The sequence below is a fragment of the Setaria italica genome, chromosome II (genome assembly GCF_000263155.2).
Source record: "Setaria italica strain Yugu1 chromosome II, Setaria_italica_v2.0, whole genome shotgun sequence".
Taxonomy (NCBI): domain Eukaryota; kingdom Viridiplantae; phylum Streptophyta; class Magnoliopsida; order Poales; family Poaceae; genus Setaria; species Setaria italica.
Window position 1 is genome coordinate 23,176,848 of NC_028451.1, and position 14,561 is coordinate 23,191,408.

General features: G+C 41.8%; 2 protein-coding genes across 2 annotated transcripts; one reads left to right on the forward strand and one right to left on the reverse strand.

Moving 5' to 3' along the window:
• Positions 1–2,216: 2,216 nt before the first annotated feature.
• On the reverse strand, positions 2,217–3,503 carry LOC101760623 (heavy metal-associated isoprenylated plant protein 46). Its single transcript, XM_004956380.4, has 3 exons — positions 3,339–3,503; positions 3,159–3,237; positions 2,217–3,021 (listed from the first exon to the last, which is right to left on the reverse strand). The coding sequence occupies exons 1-3, from the start codon at positions 3,345–3,347 to the stop codon at positions 2,633–2,635; spliced, it is 477 nt and encodes a 158-aa protein (XP_004956437.1). The 5' UTR covers positions 3,348–3,503; the 3' UTR covers positions 2,217–2,632.
• A 7,450-nt stretch (positions 3,504–10,953) lies between these two features.
• Positions 10,954–13,887, forward strand: LOC101761286 (glucan endo-1,3-beta-glucosidase 5). Its single transcript, XM_004956381.3, has 2 exons — positions 10,954–11,495; positions 12,578–13,887. Exons 1-2 carry the CDS (start codon positions 11,152–11,154, stop codon positions 13,707–13,709), a joined length of 1,476 nt encoding a protein of 491 aa, XP_004956438.1. The 5' UTR covers positions 10,954–11,151; the 3' UTR covers positions 13,710–13,887.
• The last annotated feature ends 674 nt before the right edge of the window (positions 13,888–14,561 follow it).

Genomic DNA, 14,561 nt, shown 5'->3' on the forward strand with positions numbered 1-14,561 from the left:
TTCCATCAATGGTACATGACGGCATCCCGCCAAATCTAAGGAGATGATCGGCATGAAGGTAAAACCGATAGATTTTCACGGTGAAGGGGAGAAAGTGCTGTGGCTAGACTTCAAGGATATATACGAAGTGTACCATCATGATGCCCTGGACGTCTCTCTGATCAGCGCTTGGATTCTGTAAGTGTCCGTTTATTATCTCTACATGTAAATTTTGGCGTGCGTCACCGTACTAACTTCATCTTCCATTTCATGTAGGATGCTAATTCAGACATGCCGCCGAGAGGCGTACCTACATGTAGGCTTCATGGATCCATCTGTAGTTAACCAACAACAGATACAATTAGCGCCGGAAAAAACCTTTGCCGAAATATACAATTTCCTACACAAACAAACATTCAAGGATTTCATACTACTTCCATACAACTTCAAGTAAGTGTGTGTATACCGTCTACTTTCGATGTCTTTTTCCTTATCTCTACATGTTAGTTAGCTCTAATATGCATGAACATTTTACGCACGCAGCTTCCACTGGATCCTTATTATAATTGAGCCTGAAAGAAGCCACGTCACTGTCTTTGATTCGTTACGGAAAGATCCGGTGGACTACCAATAATTGCAAGACATGCTAGGCTTGTAATAATTCTGGACCTTTATCTCTATGCAAAAATTTATTTCCTAAATTTTATCCCTGTTACACTATGTCATTCATTATTCTAATCCGCAGCGTATGGAAACAATTCATAAGGACACACAAAGGTCCATTCAAAGAAGATCTTACATGGAACACAGACTTCCCGGTACGTATGAAGTCTGCACATTTATTACATTGTATAACACGAATATTTCATAACTTATTTTTTTTCCGCACTGTAGTGCTTAAGACAGGAACCCGGGAATAACCTATGTGGCTACTACATCTGTGAGCACATGCACAGTTTTTTGGGACCCAAGGGACCGAAGATGACGCCGCACAACTTTAAAGTACGTAAAATAAATATATTACTAGTTAATTATTTTCTAGCTCCTTATATGTATTTGTTCATGTAACATTCACAAATTTCCAAATTATAGATGTTAAATATTCAACAAGGACTCTTGAAGGAAGAAAGAGTAGCGGCAATATGTGAAGGTCTCATTGGATTCATAATGGACGAGGTGGTAAATCCAAGAGGAGAATTTTATTACGATGGACGACAATTAGACACTCCTCTCAGCAACACCACGACGGGAAGATCGTAGGAAGATACTTTGATTTATTTGTATATATGATCGATTTGTACTAATTAAGCTAGTTGAATTGTGTATATGAATTGTGTATAAGGATTGTGTATATATATAGTAGTTGTATAATTACAAATCCCATTCGTTTAAATACTAGTTGATTTAATTCATTCTAAAAAAATCTCAACTACAAGGTTAACAAATTAAAAGGGCCGCGGTACTACTATACGTATACGTGATGCATGCATGAAAAATTCAGGCGTCACCAGTGCCATGCAAGCGCAATTTAGTCCCGGTTGGAATTGAGCCGGGACTAAAGGGGACCCCTTTAGTCCCGGTTGGGAAATCCAACCGGGACTAAAGGGACCCCCTTTAGTCCCGCTTGGTTTATCCCGGCATGGATATCCGAGAGATATGACCCTTACCAACCGGGACTAATGCTCAGTTTTCTACCAGTGTTTTCTTCTTCGAACAATATTTTTCATACATCGTTGATATGGATCAGAGCTGGGATCGAGAAATCCCCAAATTTCTGTATGAGCACACATTATGGCTCTCCGCATCTTTTGATCGATGTCTGTTCTTGCAGAGGACGCTATGTTATTAGGAAAATTACAAAGGAATTCATCAGTGTCAGATGAATATAACTACTGTACTGCTGCGGTTTGCTACTCTGGTTCTTCGAACTAAAGTTTAGTCGGTATTACATCGAATATTCGGAGATTAATTAGAAGGACTAAATATGAGTTAATTATAAAACTAATTGCACAAATGGAGGCTAAACAGCGAGACGAATCTATTAAGCCTAATTAATTCATCATTAGCAAGTAGCAGCACATTGTCAAATCATAACTTAATAGATTCGTCTCGTCGTTTAGCTTCCATCTGTGTAATGGATTTTATAATACTCCTAATTAGTATCCTAATTAGTATACAGGTGCTAAAAATAAGCAGATGTAACCAAACAGCCCTCAATTATTTTGAGGCACGGGATATCGTCATTGTACAAATTTTCTTTTATTGCCTCCGATCCTTTCCTTCGACAAACACTACATCTTCCTCCCCCAGAAAACAAAGAACCGAAAAGAAAACGCTGCTGCTACTCAGCCTGCACTAGAAATGAAATCACCATCGCCTACTATAAGCACTTGTGTAACAGCCCTGCGTTCCCCTTCCATGAACTCCACCCCAACTCTGCCCTCTGCACCCACCTGACAAACCCTGTACATACTCACACTGATGATGCTCAGCTGCTCGCTGCTAGCATCCACATCCTGCTTCGCAGAGTTGAAGCCTTCATCAAGCCTCATCTTGGCCTGAATCCAACAAATTAACCTCCACGTTCTTGCCACCTTCAACCCGATCTCCAGATTAACTTGCACGAACAATAGTGTCTTTCAGGCTCCTAGATTTACATTATGGTGCATCCAGGATCCTGTTCTTGCTGCGGGTAAGCAGGGTAGGAGTAGACGGGGTAGGACGGCATCGCGTTGTACTGCTGGTAGGCAGGGTACGAGACGGGCGCCATCGCCTGGTACTGCCCGTAGCCACCGCCGCCGCCCTTGCCGCCGCTCTCCTTGCCCTCCTTTCCTTCCTTTCCCTCCTTGCCGCCACCGTACATCATGACACCCCCGTAGCCGTAGCCGTATCCGTCCCCCTTCTTCTTGTCATCGCCGGAGCTGACGCTGAGCAGCTCCGCGTAGCCGAGGCTGCGCCGGAGCATCGTCGTTAGCGTGATCGGGTCCACGCCGTCGCCGACCACGATGATCTTGTCGCCCTCCATCGTGGCGGATGTCACACCTGCGGGATTCAGTGATAACTTGCTTGTCAGGAATCAGAATTAATAATAACAGAGTTGATCATGTTTAATATACCTTGAGCCTAATTAAAACAGAGCTGCTAATCTAATTGCTGTGATTGGTTGATCTTGATATTACCATTCATGCCAACGGCAGCCTTGAAGGCCTTCCTTTTCTTCCTCTCGTCATCCAGGGGCAACTTGAGCACAATCTTTTGCTGCAGCGACAAAGAACAACCCCAAACAAAATCAGAACAAAGACATTCATCCATCAGACACAAAAATCAAGCAATGAAAACGACAAGGATCAGGAACCAACCTTGCCCATCTTTCTCCTGTCCTGGCCGTACAACAGTACTGGACTGTACTTGGAGTTAAAGAGGATCTCGTGCGATTGGTGATGCAAGACGACCCGAGCTGCTGCAAGTTCTTGTGAGTTATGAGAGAGAGGAGATATTGTCACCCTATTTATAGCCAGGCATGGAGGCAGTGAGGGAGAGGAAGCAGCAAAGAAGGCTCCAGAGAGAGAAACAAGGCTAAGCAAAATGGAACAAAACAAGGAGCCAATCAATCAGCAAACAGTGCAGGGCTAATGAAATGTGTGAATAATCCACGAGTCGCACTGTGCCAAATGCCCAGCTCATGCCGAAGCTGGCTAGGCACTCGTGGAAGCTCAACACCAGCGAGTGGCTGGTAGGGTCTGGTCGGCGGTGGTGTGGCAGAAGTTTCCACACATTTGATTATAGCTGATTTGAACACAACACAACACAGGTCAAGTCGCTCTCTCCTTCCATATTTTATTGCTTCTCTCTCTCTCGCTCGCTCTCTCTCGCTTTCCCAATTTTTCTTCTCTCTCTAAGCTTTTTTCTTTTTGGGAAAGGTCTCTCGCTAAGCTGATTGCACAAAGATTTTTTGGGGCTACCGTTGCACCATAATTTATCAATTAGCTGGGTTAAGCTTATTGTAAGTGGGACATAGCTGTTATCTCATCACGGAATTTTTAGGAGTTAGCAATTAGCATCATCATTATACTAACTATTTGATATCCAGGAAATAACTAGGAAACTCGTACGAGAAATGAGACTTACGAAATGATTTAAACCGATTGCTGGCGAGTGGTATGCAATTCTTTTTCTGTTACGTTGGAGTATCTTTTAGCTGTTGTGTGCTGTCTGCTGTTGGTGATGGATTTGGATGCTCTGTCGTCCCGTTCACAGGTACTAGTAGTACTGAAAGAGATGGGCATGAAAACAACCGAAAATTTGAAATCATGGCGTTTGAAGCTGAGGCATTTGGAGCTTCCCTTTCGGCGCGATCTTGACCATTTCTGATACGTGACATTTCCATATCAAAGTTGTATGTTTGACCAAAACAAAAAGGTTTCCTGTCAAAAGCCGAAGATATATGGCCGAAAACAGTTTGGGCATGCTCCTCATTTTTCCATACCAACAATATTGGTAATATATAATCCTGCTGCTATGGGTTATTTATATTATTATTTCTCAATTTTTGAAAGCTTGCATTGACTGGGATCTCGTTCAAATGAAAATATGACGTGTGATTGGGGGGAAATGACGAACACCATGATACAACATATAGTTACAGTTAGAACGGGAGATTTTAACAATTGGTGTCATTGATAGCTCAGACAATGTTATAATATTCAGAATTTAGCCGAAGTTCGGAGTCAACTAGAAAGAACAAAGATGTGTATGCCGGTACCTAGACCATATGTCTCATTAAAAATTTAAGCACTACTTCACTATCAAAGTACTCTTCATCATTGGCTAACCTTTTCTAAGAACAATTATTGGAGGGACGGAACCCCCCCCCCCCCCCCCCCCCCCGAAGATGTTAAATATGTTATTGTAACATCACTGCTAAGTTCTAAGCAAACGAGTCAGTGGAAGTTTCGCATGACTTGCTCAGTCTGCTTAAACAATATCAGCAAGAGATACGGGATGCGGTAAGATACAAAAAAAAACCTCAAGATAGTTAATTATGAAGTAGTAAGCCTAAGTGATATCATCTGTAACCGATCGGTACGGTTTTTTACTGAATAGTTTTGATCTTGTTGGACAAAAGCAAAAGTTTCCAAACATGAAGATCCAAAAATAAGGTTACTGTCCAAGATGGCGCTCAACGATGATGTTTACGTGTCATCTAATAGATTAATTAGTATAGTTATCCAGTTGATAGCTATTGATTAGATTTTAAAAAAAGTTCACTTTAATGTCACTTAGCGCAGACGAATCAGCGACAGAAAAGATCAGTGTCCCCTAGGTAGCGCGCTTGTTTGATATTTTGTTCCTCTAGCCGTCACATTATTATTCCTACGTTTTCCCAATTTCATATGATGTTGACCTAGTAGAAAAAAGATTTTACTGCACTATGCTGTTTGCTTTGACGTCAATTACACAATTACTATCCAAGGCCTAGAGTTTCACTATTCCTGTATAAATTGTTGTCACCCTCGGTCGGGCCTGCAAATTTGTTTAGTTGTAGAAACCTATTCCAGAGATTGTAGCAACAAATAAACTTACTATTCCTGCAACAATCTAACATACAAACTAACTCAGAAACCTCTTTCAGATATTGTAGCAACAAACTTACTGTTCCTGCAAAAATTTTAACATACAAACTAAAACTGCCACATTGTCCATCACGGCCCATAATTTGATTCCTCGAGGTGCTGCAAGCATTTTTGTCGTGTGAAGCCATTGTCAAAATCAGACGTACGGTTGCCCACATGACCACACATGGTCCATATGGGTCCATGATATTGCTTCTTGCCCCGTCTCGTCCAGCCGGCCTAGCTCGGTGGCTACCATGCAGGCCTGCAGATGTGGAGCGCCCATAGTGGACGGGTCCGGAAGATGAGGAGACCCATCATGCGTTTTGGTGGTTTATCTTCTCCATCAGACCATGAGCCACGGGAACGTCGAGAGAGCAGCCGATCGATGTGATCGAGGGCCAACAACAACATGTATGTTCGGCACGAGCTAGCTACCTCGCCTAACAAAACAATTGAACCTCGTGTGTGTGGAGGACTAGCTACATTGTTCTAGATCATTAGTGGAAAACTAATCTGTAGTTCCGGTTGGTAAGGCTCGTATCTCTCGAATATATAACCCGAACTAATCATTCGGAACGAAGCAAAGTGTAGCTCAAAAGCATGTATACATAAAAAATCTCTCCATTCTTCCTTATTTAAAAAAACTCAATTTTCTCTATCTATAAAGCATAAAATAAAACATAATAACAATAAATAAAGGGAGGATGAAGTAACTAACCTTTACAACACTTTGGATGAGTGAAATCCCCACAAAATTGAGGATAAAAATTGGACAGCACCTCCCTAAGCTTGCTTGGTCGCTATGGAGAAGGAGCCCGAGCTCTTGGTCTGAGTGGCTTGGGCTCGGGCTTAGGCTCGGGGAGGAGGAAGTTGATTTTTATAGGGGTTTAGTCCCGGTTGGTAACAACAACCGGGACTAAAGATCACCATTTATTCCCAGTCCCGATTCGGCCTACCAACCGGGACTAAATGCCTCACCAAATTCCCTCATCGTTCCTAGCCATTACAACCAGGACTAAATGCCTCACCAAATTCCATCGTCGTTCCTAGCCATTACAACCAGGACTAAAGGGCGCTCTTTAGTCCCGGTTGCTATTACTAACCGGGACTAAAGAGCTCCTGTCGGAGGTGACCGTTTGAGCCTGGCAAAACTCCTTTAGTCCCGAGTCCAAAAACGATCGAGACTTTTATAGCTAGATGGAAGGGCGAATCTCTACTAGAGGATGTTGCTAGTTTAATTTGTACACCTTCTAGCTCCCCTACAGGACAAACCAGGCCATGTTTAGTTCCTTCAAAATCCCAACTTTGGCACTATGCAAAAAGAAGATTCCCCATCACATCAAACTTGCGGTACATGCATGGAGTACTGAATATAGAGGAAATCAAAAACTAATTGCACAGTTTTGTTGTACTTTGCGAGATGAATCTTTTGAGCCTAATTAGTCAATATTTGGATAATAATTCACAAATACAAACGAAATACTACAGTTGCACTACAGTATTTTTGATTGTCCAAAGTTGGGCAACTAAACAAGGCCCCAAACTAGTCCCAAACTAGTCCGTACATCACCCACAAGTGCAATGATACAAATGTACTTTCGCACACCCAAAGAGTCATGATACTAAGACAGATCTTTTTTTTTCTTCCTCAAGTAGTCGAATTGCTTGTAGCAAATTGTGGATGCTACGACGCTCGAAGGAATATACAGGTTTCTTTATGGGTTCAAAATAATTACCATCTTACGCGCACCAAAATTTAAACTTAAGAACATATCTTAATGAAAAAAATACATGACATTAGTTTCAACCTTTCGCGTGTGCTTTGCAGAATCGGTATATACTGTGCCAGAGTGACAAATAGGTACTCCATTCCGAATTGTAGGTTATTTTAATTATTATGCATCTAGATATAGTGTATATCTAGGTGCATAATAATATCTATAAATTTAGAAAAGTCAAAACAATCTTCAATTTGGAACGGAGGGAGTAGTAAGTTTATTAACACTCGACCAATATAGGGTAGAAATGAACTTTGGACCGAGTTAGAGTTTGGACAAAATGAATCAAGTGCTAACTTCAGAATTTAAACGAAAGACAAATTGCCCTAGAACATACTCCCTTCGTTCCAAATTGTAGAATATACTCCCTTCGTTTCAAATTTTAGGTTGTTTTGGCTTTTCTAGATTCATAGATATTATTATGCATCAAAACATACTATATGCATAGTAAAAATCTAAACTATACACTAAAAAATCAAAACGACCTACAATTTGGAACGGAGGGAGTATATAGTTTGGACGACGACATGCTCTAGAATATGGCACAACTATAAGAAATTAGAACAAAGAGCCACCGTACGTGCCGAGATCGATGTTGTCTCTGATAATAAAATGCAGAAATCATTAACCAAAAACCATACGGGGAGAGCTTTGCGTCATTGCGTGGAGCTTCAGTGGGTTCCAAAAGTTGCTTTCTTGTGTAGCAAGGTTGTTGGACGGCGTTTTGACAATGCAAACCAAAGACGATCAATGTTGTTGACGCTATAGGTTTTGTGCCTAGGGGTGCAGATTGCAGGCCACACGCATATTCTTCACGAGCAAGAATCTGATTGATGATGTACTGTAGCTACAGTTACCCTGCCTTTAGAGTGCACGGAAGCGATACAACGAATACCGATTATTTTTCACGTCAACGTGGTTTCTATTTGCCAACAGTTGGGGTCCTGCTGGAGTCTTCGAATGCTTTATGTGGTGCGATTTTAATGGTTGCATATTGTTGCATGAATGTTGACATGATGTGTCTTAATTACACCGAACACGCCATGTGTACCCTAAACGATGAGCAATATACACAAGACATACTATATTAAAGAAATTGAAGCACCGAGGAAGGTCGCATTCAGGAGGGATCCGCCGTGGCCCAACAAAGTGCCTTACAAAGACAATAGATGATAAATATCAATGGGCTGAAAAAACTAGAGCAAAGACGAAAACAGAAAAAAAAAAGATAGAAACAGTGGTTTTTATTGATTGATCGATACATTCAACCAGCGTGCACCCCTTCCACAATTTATTAGACGGCTGCTGTACATCTCCTCAAGAATTAGAATTCCAACTATATATTCTCCATAGTTACGTAAGTCATCGTGCATACCAAGCTATCAAATCATCTACTCCCTCCATCCCAAATTATAGTTCGTTTTAGATTTTCTAAATTCATATATTTTGCTATGCACATAGATTATCTATGATAGATATACGCTATATCTAATTGTATAGCAAAAGCTATGAACCTAAAAAAGTTAAAATAACCTATAATTTATGTGGAGGGAGTACAGTAGAAAACAAGCTCTAAAGACTATCTTTAGAGTTTAGGTGACAAATTAACTAGTGCTCAATTCAAACTACCAACTATTCTCCCTAGTTACGAAGAACTTAATCTTCTATGCATCCTTTGATTGTCATTTTTTTTAAAAAATCATATCTATAAACGCAACAAAATGACATGATGTTTAATTTATGCTAAATCCTTTGCCACCTGTGTAATGGATCGTTTTCGGGAACGCCAAAAACAAAAACAAGATTCTTATAAAATGAACATGGGCCGAAACTGACAAATGAAGCAAACAAAAGGAACCTTTGGTCCACCAACACAAAATATATAAAAGGATAAAAGAAACAACGATATTCAAGACGACATCCTAATTTAGACTGAGCGTAGGTGCAAAGTGGTACACGGTTATCCGAATTCGTATCAGCTAAAATATGTTATAGGGATATTCGAATCCGCATTCATTTCTGATGTGCTACCTTATGTGGACACATCTGAATTCATTTATTCATTATCCGAATTTGTATTCGTATTCGAAATAAACGTGGACGTGGATCGAATATAGCATAACACCTCTCTAAACCATAAATAAAAATATTATTTTAATTTACTTTGAAACTTATATATTTGTTTGTGTAAATTACTTCACATAATTTATTTCAGTATTGTAAAATATTTTTGTGCTTTATTTGTTTAATAATATTATTAATTAATATTATTTATTTATTATAATAAATTTAACAAAATATTTTTACTGAATAAATTTTTGTTTAAGGATAACTTAGGATGATTTTTTTTCTTCCAAAATTACCGATAAGATGAATGTAAACATGCTAATTTCTATCACCCAAATTAAATGGATATTCGAATAGAAATTCAAGCTATCAATAAGATGAATGTTTAACTTTCTAATTGCTATCACCCAAATTAAATGGATATTCGAATAGAAATTCGAATTTGAGATACCCAAAGCTGAATTCGCATTGGACAACATCCAAATCCTAACTCGTATTTGAATAAAAACATGATAAAAAAAAGTGCTATCAGAGTCCGAATCCATGCAAATCCGATCTGATTTGCATCCCTACTTGGCGCTGAGTCACTGAGGCCACTCCAAGACGGACACAAAACACGGCCCAATACCAGCTCAATACCCCAAAGAAAAGGCAGTCTGAAAAACACTAAAAAGAAGCAGCGAACGACCTGGCCCAATACCAAGCTCGGCCCGACTTACGCCCAATATGACGGGTCTTGGCACTGATTGATTTAATGAGCTCGAAATAAATGTTTTTCGTCGGTTCAGTCTGATTCGTAAAAACTCATACCTAGATCACGTTGCAATTTGGGAATAATCAAGGGGTGTACCCCTTGCTAAACTTTAGCAGCTAAAATTTAGCAAAGTTTAGCAATAAATTTGCCAAACACTCTTGCTAAACTTTGTTAAACTATGGTTGCTAACCTTTAGCTCTTTAGCAACTTGTTGCAACTTGTTGATTGCTAAATCTTGTTAAACTTTGAGCTGGACACCCTTTGTCCCTCATTATTGCTTGTCTGGACCCCCTCCCTCTCCCCCCTCGTATTAAATAAGGGCAGACAGGTCTTTCTACACCTCATTAAATGCTGTTTAGCCTATAGATCCAAACAGCTATAACTAAAATTTAGCGACTCAAGTTTAGCAAAGTTTAGCTGCTAAAGTTTAACGAACGAATCCAAACATGTCCTAAATCATGATTCAAGGCTACATCGTGGTGCATGCTACTTTTACTTCTATCTTTTTTTAATAATTCTAGAGGGTGTACATTCTCTGTAGCCCCTTCTCCACGAATTAACTTGAAAACAGTGTAAACCCAGAAAAAAATTTGTCACCGAGGCCTTTTGGCCTGAGTCCTCGGTACTCCCAGCCAACGGCTCTTTTCTTTTCCGTGCAGTCGTGCAGCTGATGGTTGCCTTTTGACCTGAGGTCAGAGGTCTGCCGACAAGCAGCTTCGCCTCCATTTACGCAGTGTACGGTGTACCTGTAATCTTTTACCAAATTGCCCTTTCCCCCTTGCGAAGCTTCAAGCTCACACTAGCTAGCTCCCCACCTCACAGCATCATCAGCTCACTCTCTTTCCATCCTCTTCTCGGTTGTCCAACCAACTCCCCAATCCCACCCCAAAGATCCCATTTTGATCCCCAGAAGCCCCTCCCAATCCGCCAAAGATCGCCGATTCGGAAACCCCCCGCAATGGCCGTCCGAGGCGCCACGCTGCTTGCCGCCATCCTCCTGGTAGCCCTCTGCGCCGGGCTGCCGGCCGACGCCGCGATCGGGGTGAACTGGGGCACCCTGTCCTCGCACCGCGCGCCGCCGGGCGTGGTGGTGGACCTGATGCGCGCGAACCGGATCAGCAAGGTGAAGCTCTTCGACGCCGACCCGGGCGTGCTGCGCGCGCTCGCCGGCAGCGGCATCCAGGTCATGGTCGGCGTCACCAACGGCGAGCTCGCGAGCATCGCAGGGTCGCAGGCGGCCGCCGACGCCTGGGTCGCGCAGAACGTGTCGCGCTACGTCGGCCGCGGCGTCGTCGACATCCGGTGAGCTCCCCAGTCCTTTTTCTGGATCTGTAGCGCTGCAGCATTGTAGTACACTAGCCTTTTGATTCTTGCTTCCAAATTCTTGGTGGTTGGTTGGGCCATCTTGGATTTATGTAGTCGATTTACTTGAGTTAGGTATTTAAGGTTGTATCACTTTTTAGCTTTTAGTGGAGTATGTTCGCTTTTGTTGTGAGCTCCTTTGATTGTTGTGGAGCCGAAGATGAACCTTTTGTATGCTTCTTATTTCGTGGATATGAAGATCAGCTTTTTAGGTGATTCCTATTTGAAATAGACATGAAGATGAACCATGTTTCAGATGTAATGCTTTGGCCTATTTAGTTTTTGTGGAATGTTTTTTCCTCGTATTGGAGGCTATTGCTGATTGGTTTGGTGCGAAAGTGAGAGATCTGGTTTCATTTGTTTTATTCCTTGGATTTATGCTACCAATTTATATGTTTAGATGGTATTTGTTGATGGCCCAATAATTTATCATAGGATTTGATTTAGGACATCTCTCTTCTATTTAAGCATTCTTTCTGATTGTCTTTTGTCAATACTTCCCTTAGAAACATATGGTGTTGCTGAGTTTAATAAAAAATAGAAGTGTCTACTTCATGCTGTAGAGTATGTCAACGGCAACATTGTATTTCATGTTGTTGATTGATGTCCCTGAGCTGCTATTTTCTAAGCAAGCCATCACTGAATCGCTATTCATATCTCATAACTTTAACAACATAAAAGAAAATTTGAAATTGTGATCTTTGAGTCACCTAACTCAAATCATGTTCTACATTATTTACACGAAGTGAAACCGACTATTTTAATCAGTATTTGTCAATACCAGTGATAGATTAAAATCATTTTATCATGGTTAATGGTTTGTTCTGGGAGCATTGCAGTATGTACTGCTCAATGAAACGTATAGTTAATTTGGGTTAATGCTAACAGCTAGCGAGTGATTAGTTTTTGTGCGCTCTTTACAAAGTTACTTTTACTTGCAATAATAAATGAGCTGTGCGCAGTCAGGATTGACTCCTAAATGGTATGTTCTGTTCATAGCTAACACACTGCATTTTTTACAGATATATTGCTGTGGGCAATGAGCCTTTCCTGACAAGCTACCAGGGTCAGTTCCAATCATATATCATTCCAGCAATGACAAATATTCAGCAATCACTTGTGAAAGCTAATCTTGCTAGCTACGTAAAGCAAGTAGTCCCCTGTAATGCAGATGCATACGAGAGTGCTTCTGTTCCATCCCAAGGAGTATTCAGGACAGAATTGACTCAGATTATGACCCAGCTGGCCGCTTTTTTGAGTTCTAGTGGGGCCCCATTCGTTGTCAACATCTACCCGTTCCTCAGTCTTTACCAAAATTCAGATTTCCCACAAGATTATGCCTTCTTTGAGGGATCTACTCACCCACTAGTAGATGGACCCAATGTATACTATAATGCATTTGATGGGAACTTTGACACATTAGTTTCTGCTCTCGGTAAAATCGGCTACGGGAACCTACCAATCGCAATTGGTGAGATAGGTTGGCCAACTGAGGGAGCACCAAGTGCAAACTTAACTGCAGCCAGGGCTTTCAATCAAGGGCTTATCAATCGTATTACAAGCAGCAAGGGAACTCCACTCCGACCTGGTGTCCCTCCAGCTGATGTCTATCTTTTCAGCCTCCTCGATGAAGAGCAGAAGAGCATACTTCCAGGAAACTTTGAGCGACATTGGGGGATCTTCTCCTTTGATGGACAAGCCAAGTACCCCTTGAATCTTGGGCTCGGCAATTCTGTACTGAAGAATGCTAAAGAGGTTCCTTACCTTCCATCACGGTGGTGTGTGGCAAACCCTGCTCGAAATCTCGATAGCGTTTCTGATCACATGAAGCTTGCTTGCAGCATGGCTGATTGCACCACTCTGTACTATGGAGGTTCATGCTACGGCATTGGTCAGAAGGGCAATGTTTCATACGCTTTCAACAGCTACTATCAGCAGCAGAAACAGGACCCAAAGAGCTGCGATTTTGATGGGCTTGGGATGATAACCTACCTAGACCCATCAATGGGCGAATGCCGCTTTCTTGTTGGAGTTGATGACAGTAAGAGCTCTGCAGTCGCCTCTTGTGGTAGTGGATACTGCGGGTTCTGTTGTGGACTGTGGGTGTTAGCTTTCTGGGTGTTCATGTACCTTAGACTGATGGGTTCGGCCTGACGGCAAAACTGATCTGTTGGGGGCGCGATGCTAGTGCCCATTTTAGATAGAATGTATTGTTGACTTTTAGATCTAGGGAAGGAAGGCACTGTCGCCATATATGATTACTAGATTATTGTGAGATTAGGAAAGGACACGCTCGAAGCATATATATGAAATTTAATTTATTGTTGAAACACCTTCTCTGCAACTATGGTCTATGTTCACCATCAATTAGAGAAGCTCTCCCTTCTGGTGTACCACCTCAAGGAACCACGAGATGTTTTATTGGCAGCTTGCACCATGCATCACATGTTCACATATGAGCAATAGGGGTACAACTACGACATCCCAGTTGAGTTTATTTGATGTCATCATGTCGTTCATGATCTATGAACATCGAACAGGCGTCAGGAATTCAAGATTTTCGTCCATCGTCCTTGGGGCGGACAGCAGTTGTCGCCGCAGCAGGCGTGGCCGCAGGTCAACGTCGGCTGCTGAACCAGCCAGCAGCACTGGCACGCTGAAATGAAATGGATCCAAGACCAGGATCAGGAAAAGGCCATGGGCTGATGCCAACATGCCAACAGCAGAACAACATGACTGATGACCTAACTAATTGCAAGGCTGCCAGTTACCCTACTGATGAGAACAACGAAACAGCATCTTGGTAGCATGTCAAGGTTCCATGAACGCCAAGAAATGAATACTGTAATAGCGAGGAAAGTAATTTTCGCGCTCACGCAGTGAAGCTGTCACCGTTGTGATGAAGAACGCAAGCAGCATCAGCCATGCCGCAAGGGCGAGGACAGTGTTCGTCTTTATACCTCCTAATCTGTTGAATCTCCAGATTTCTTGGTGTGAACAGCAAAG

What these genes read in the sequence shown, in the direction of transcription:
- LOC101760623 (XM_004956380.4), bottom strand. An exon ending in GGCTGCCGTTGGCATGAATG is followed by an intron (nt 3,022 to 3,158) that starts GTAATATCAAGA and finishes TGAATCCCGCAG; the next exon opens with GTGTGACATCCGCCACGATG.
- LOC101761286 (XM_004956381.3), top strand. Translation starts at nt 11,152, where the DNA reads ATGGCCGTCCGAGGCGCCACGCTGCTTGCCGCCATCCTCCTGGTAGCC. An exon ending in CGCGGCGTCGTCGACATCCG is followed by an intron (nt 11,496 to 12,577) that starts GTGAGCTCCCCA and finishes CATTTTTTACAG; the next exon opens with ATATATTGCTGTGGGCAATG.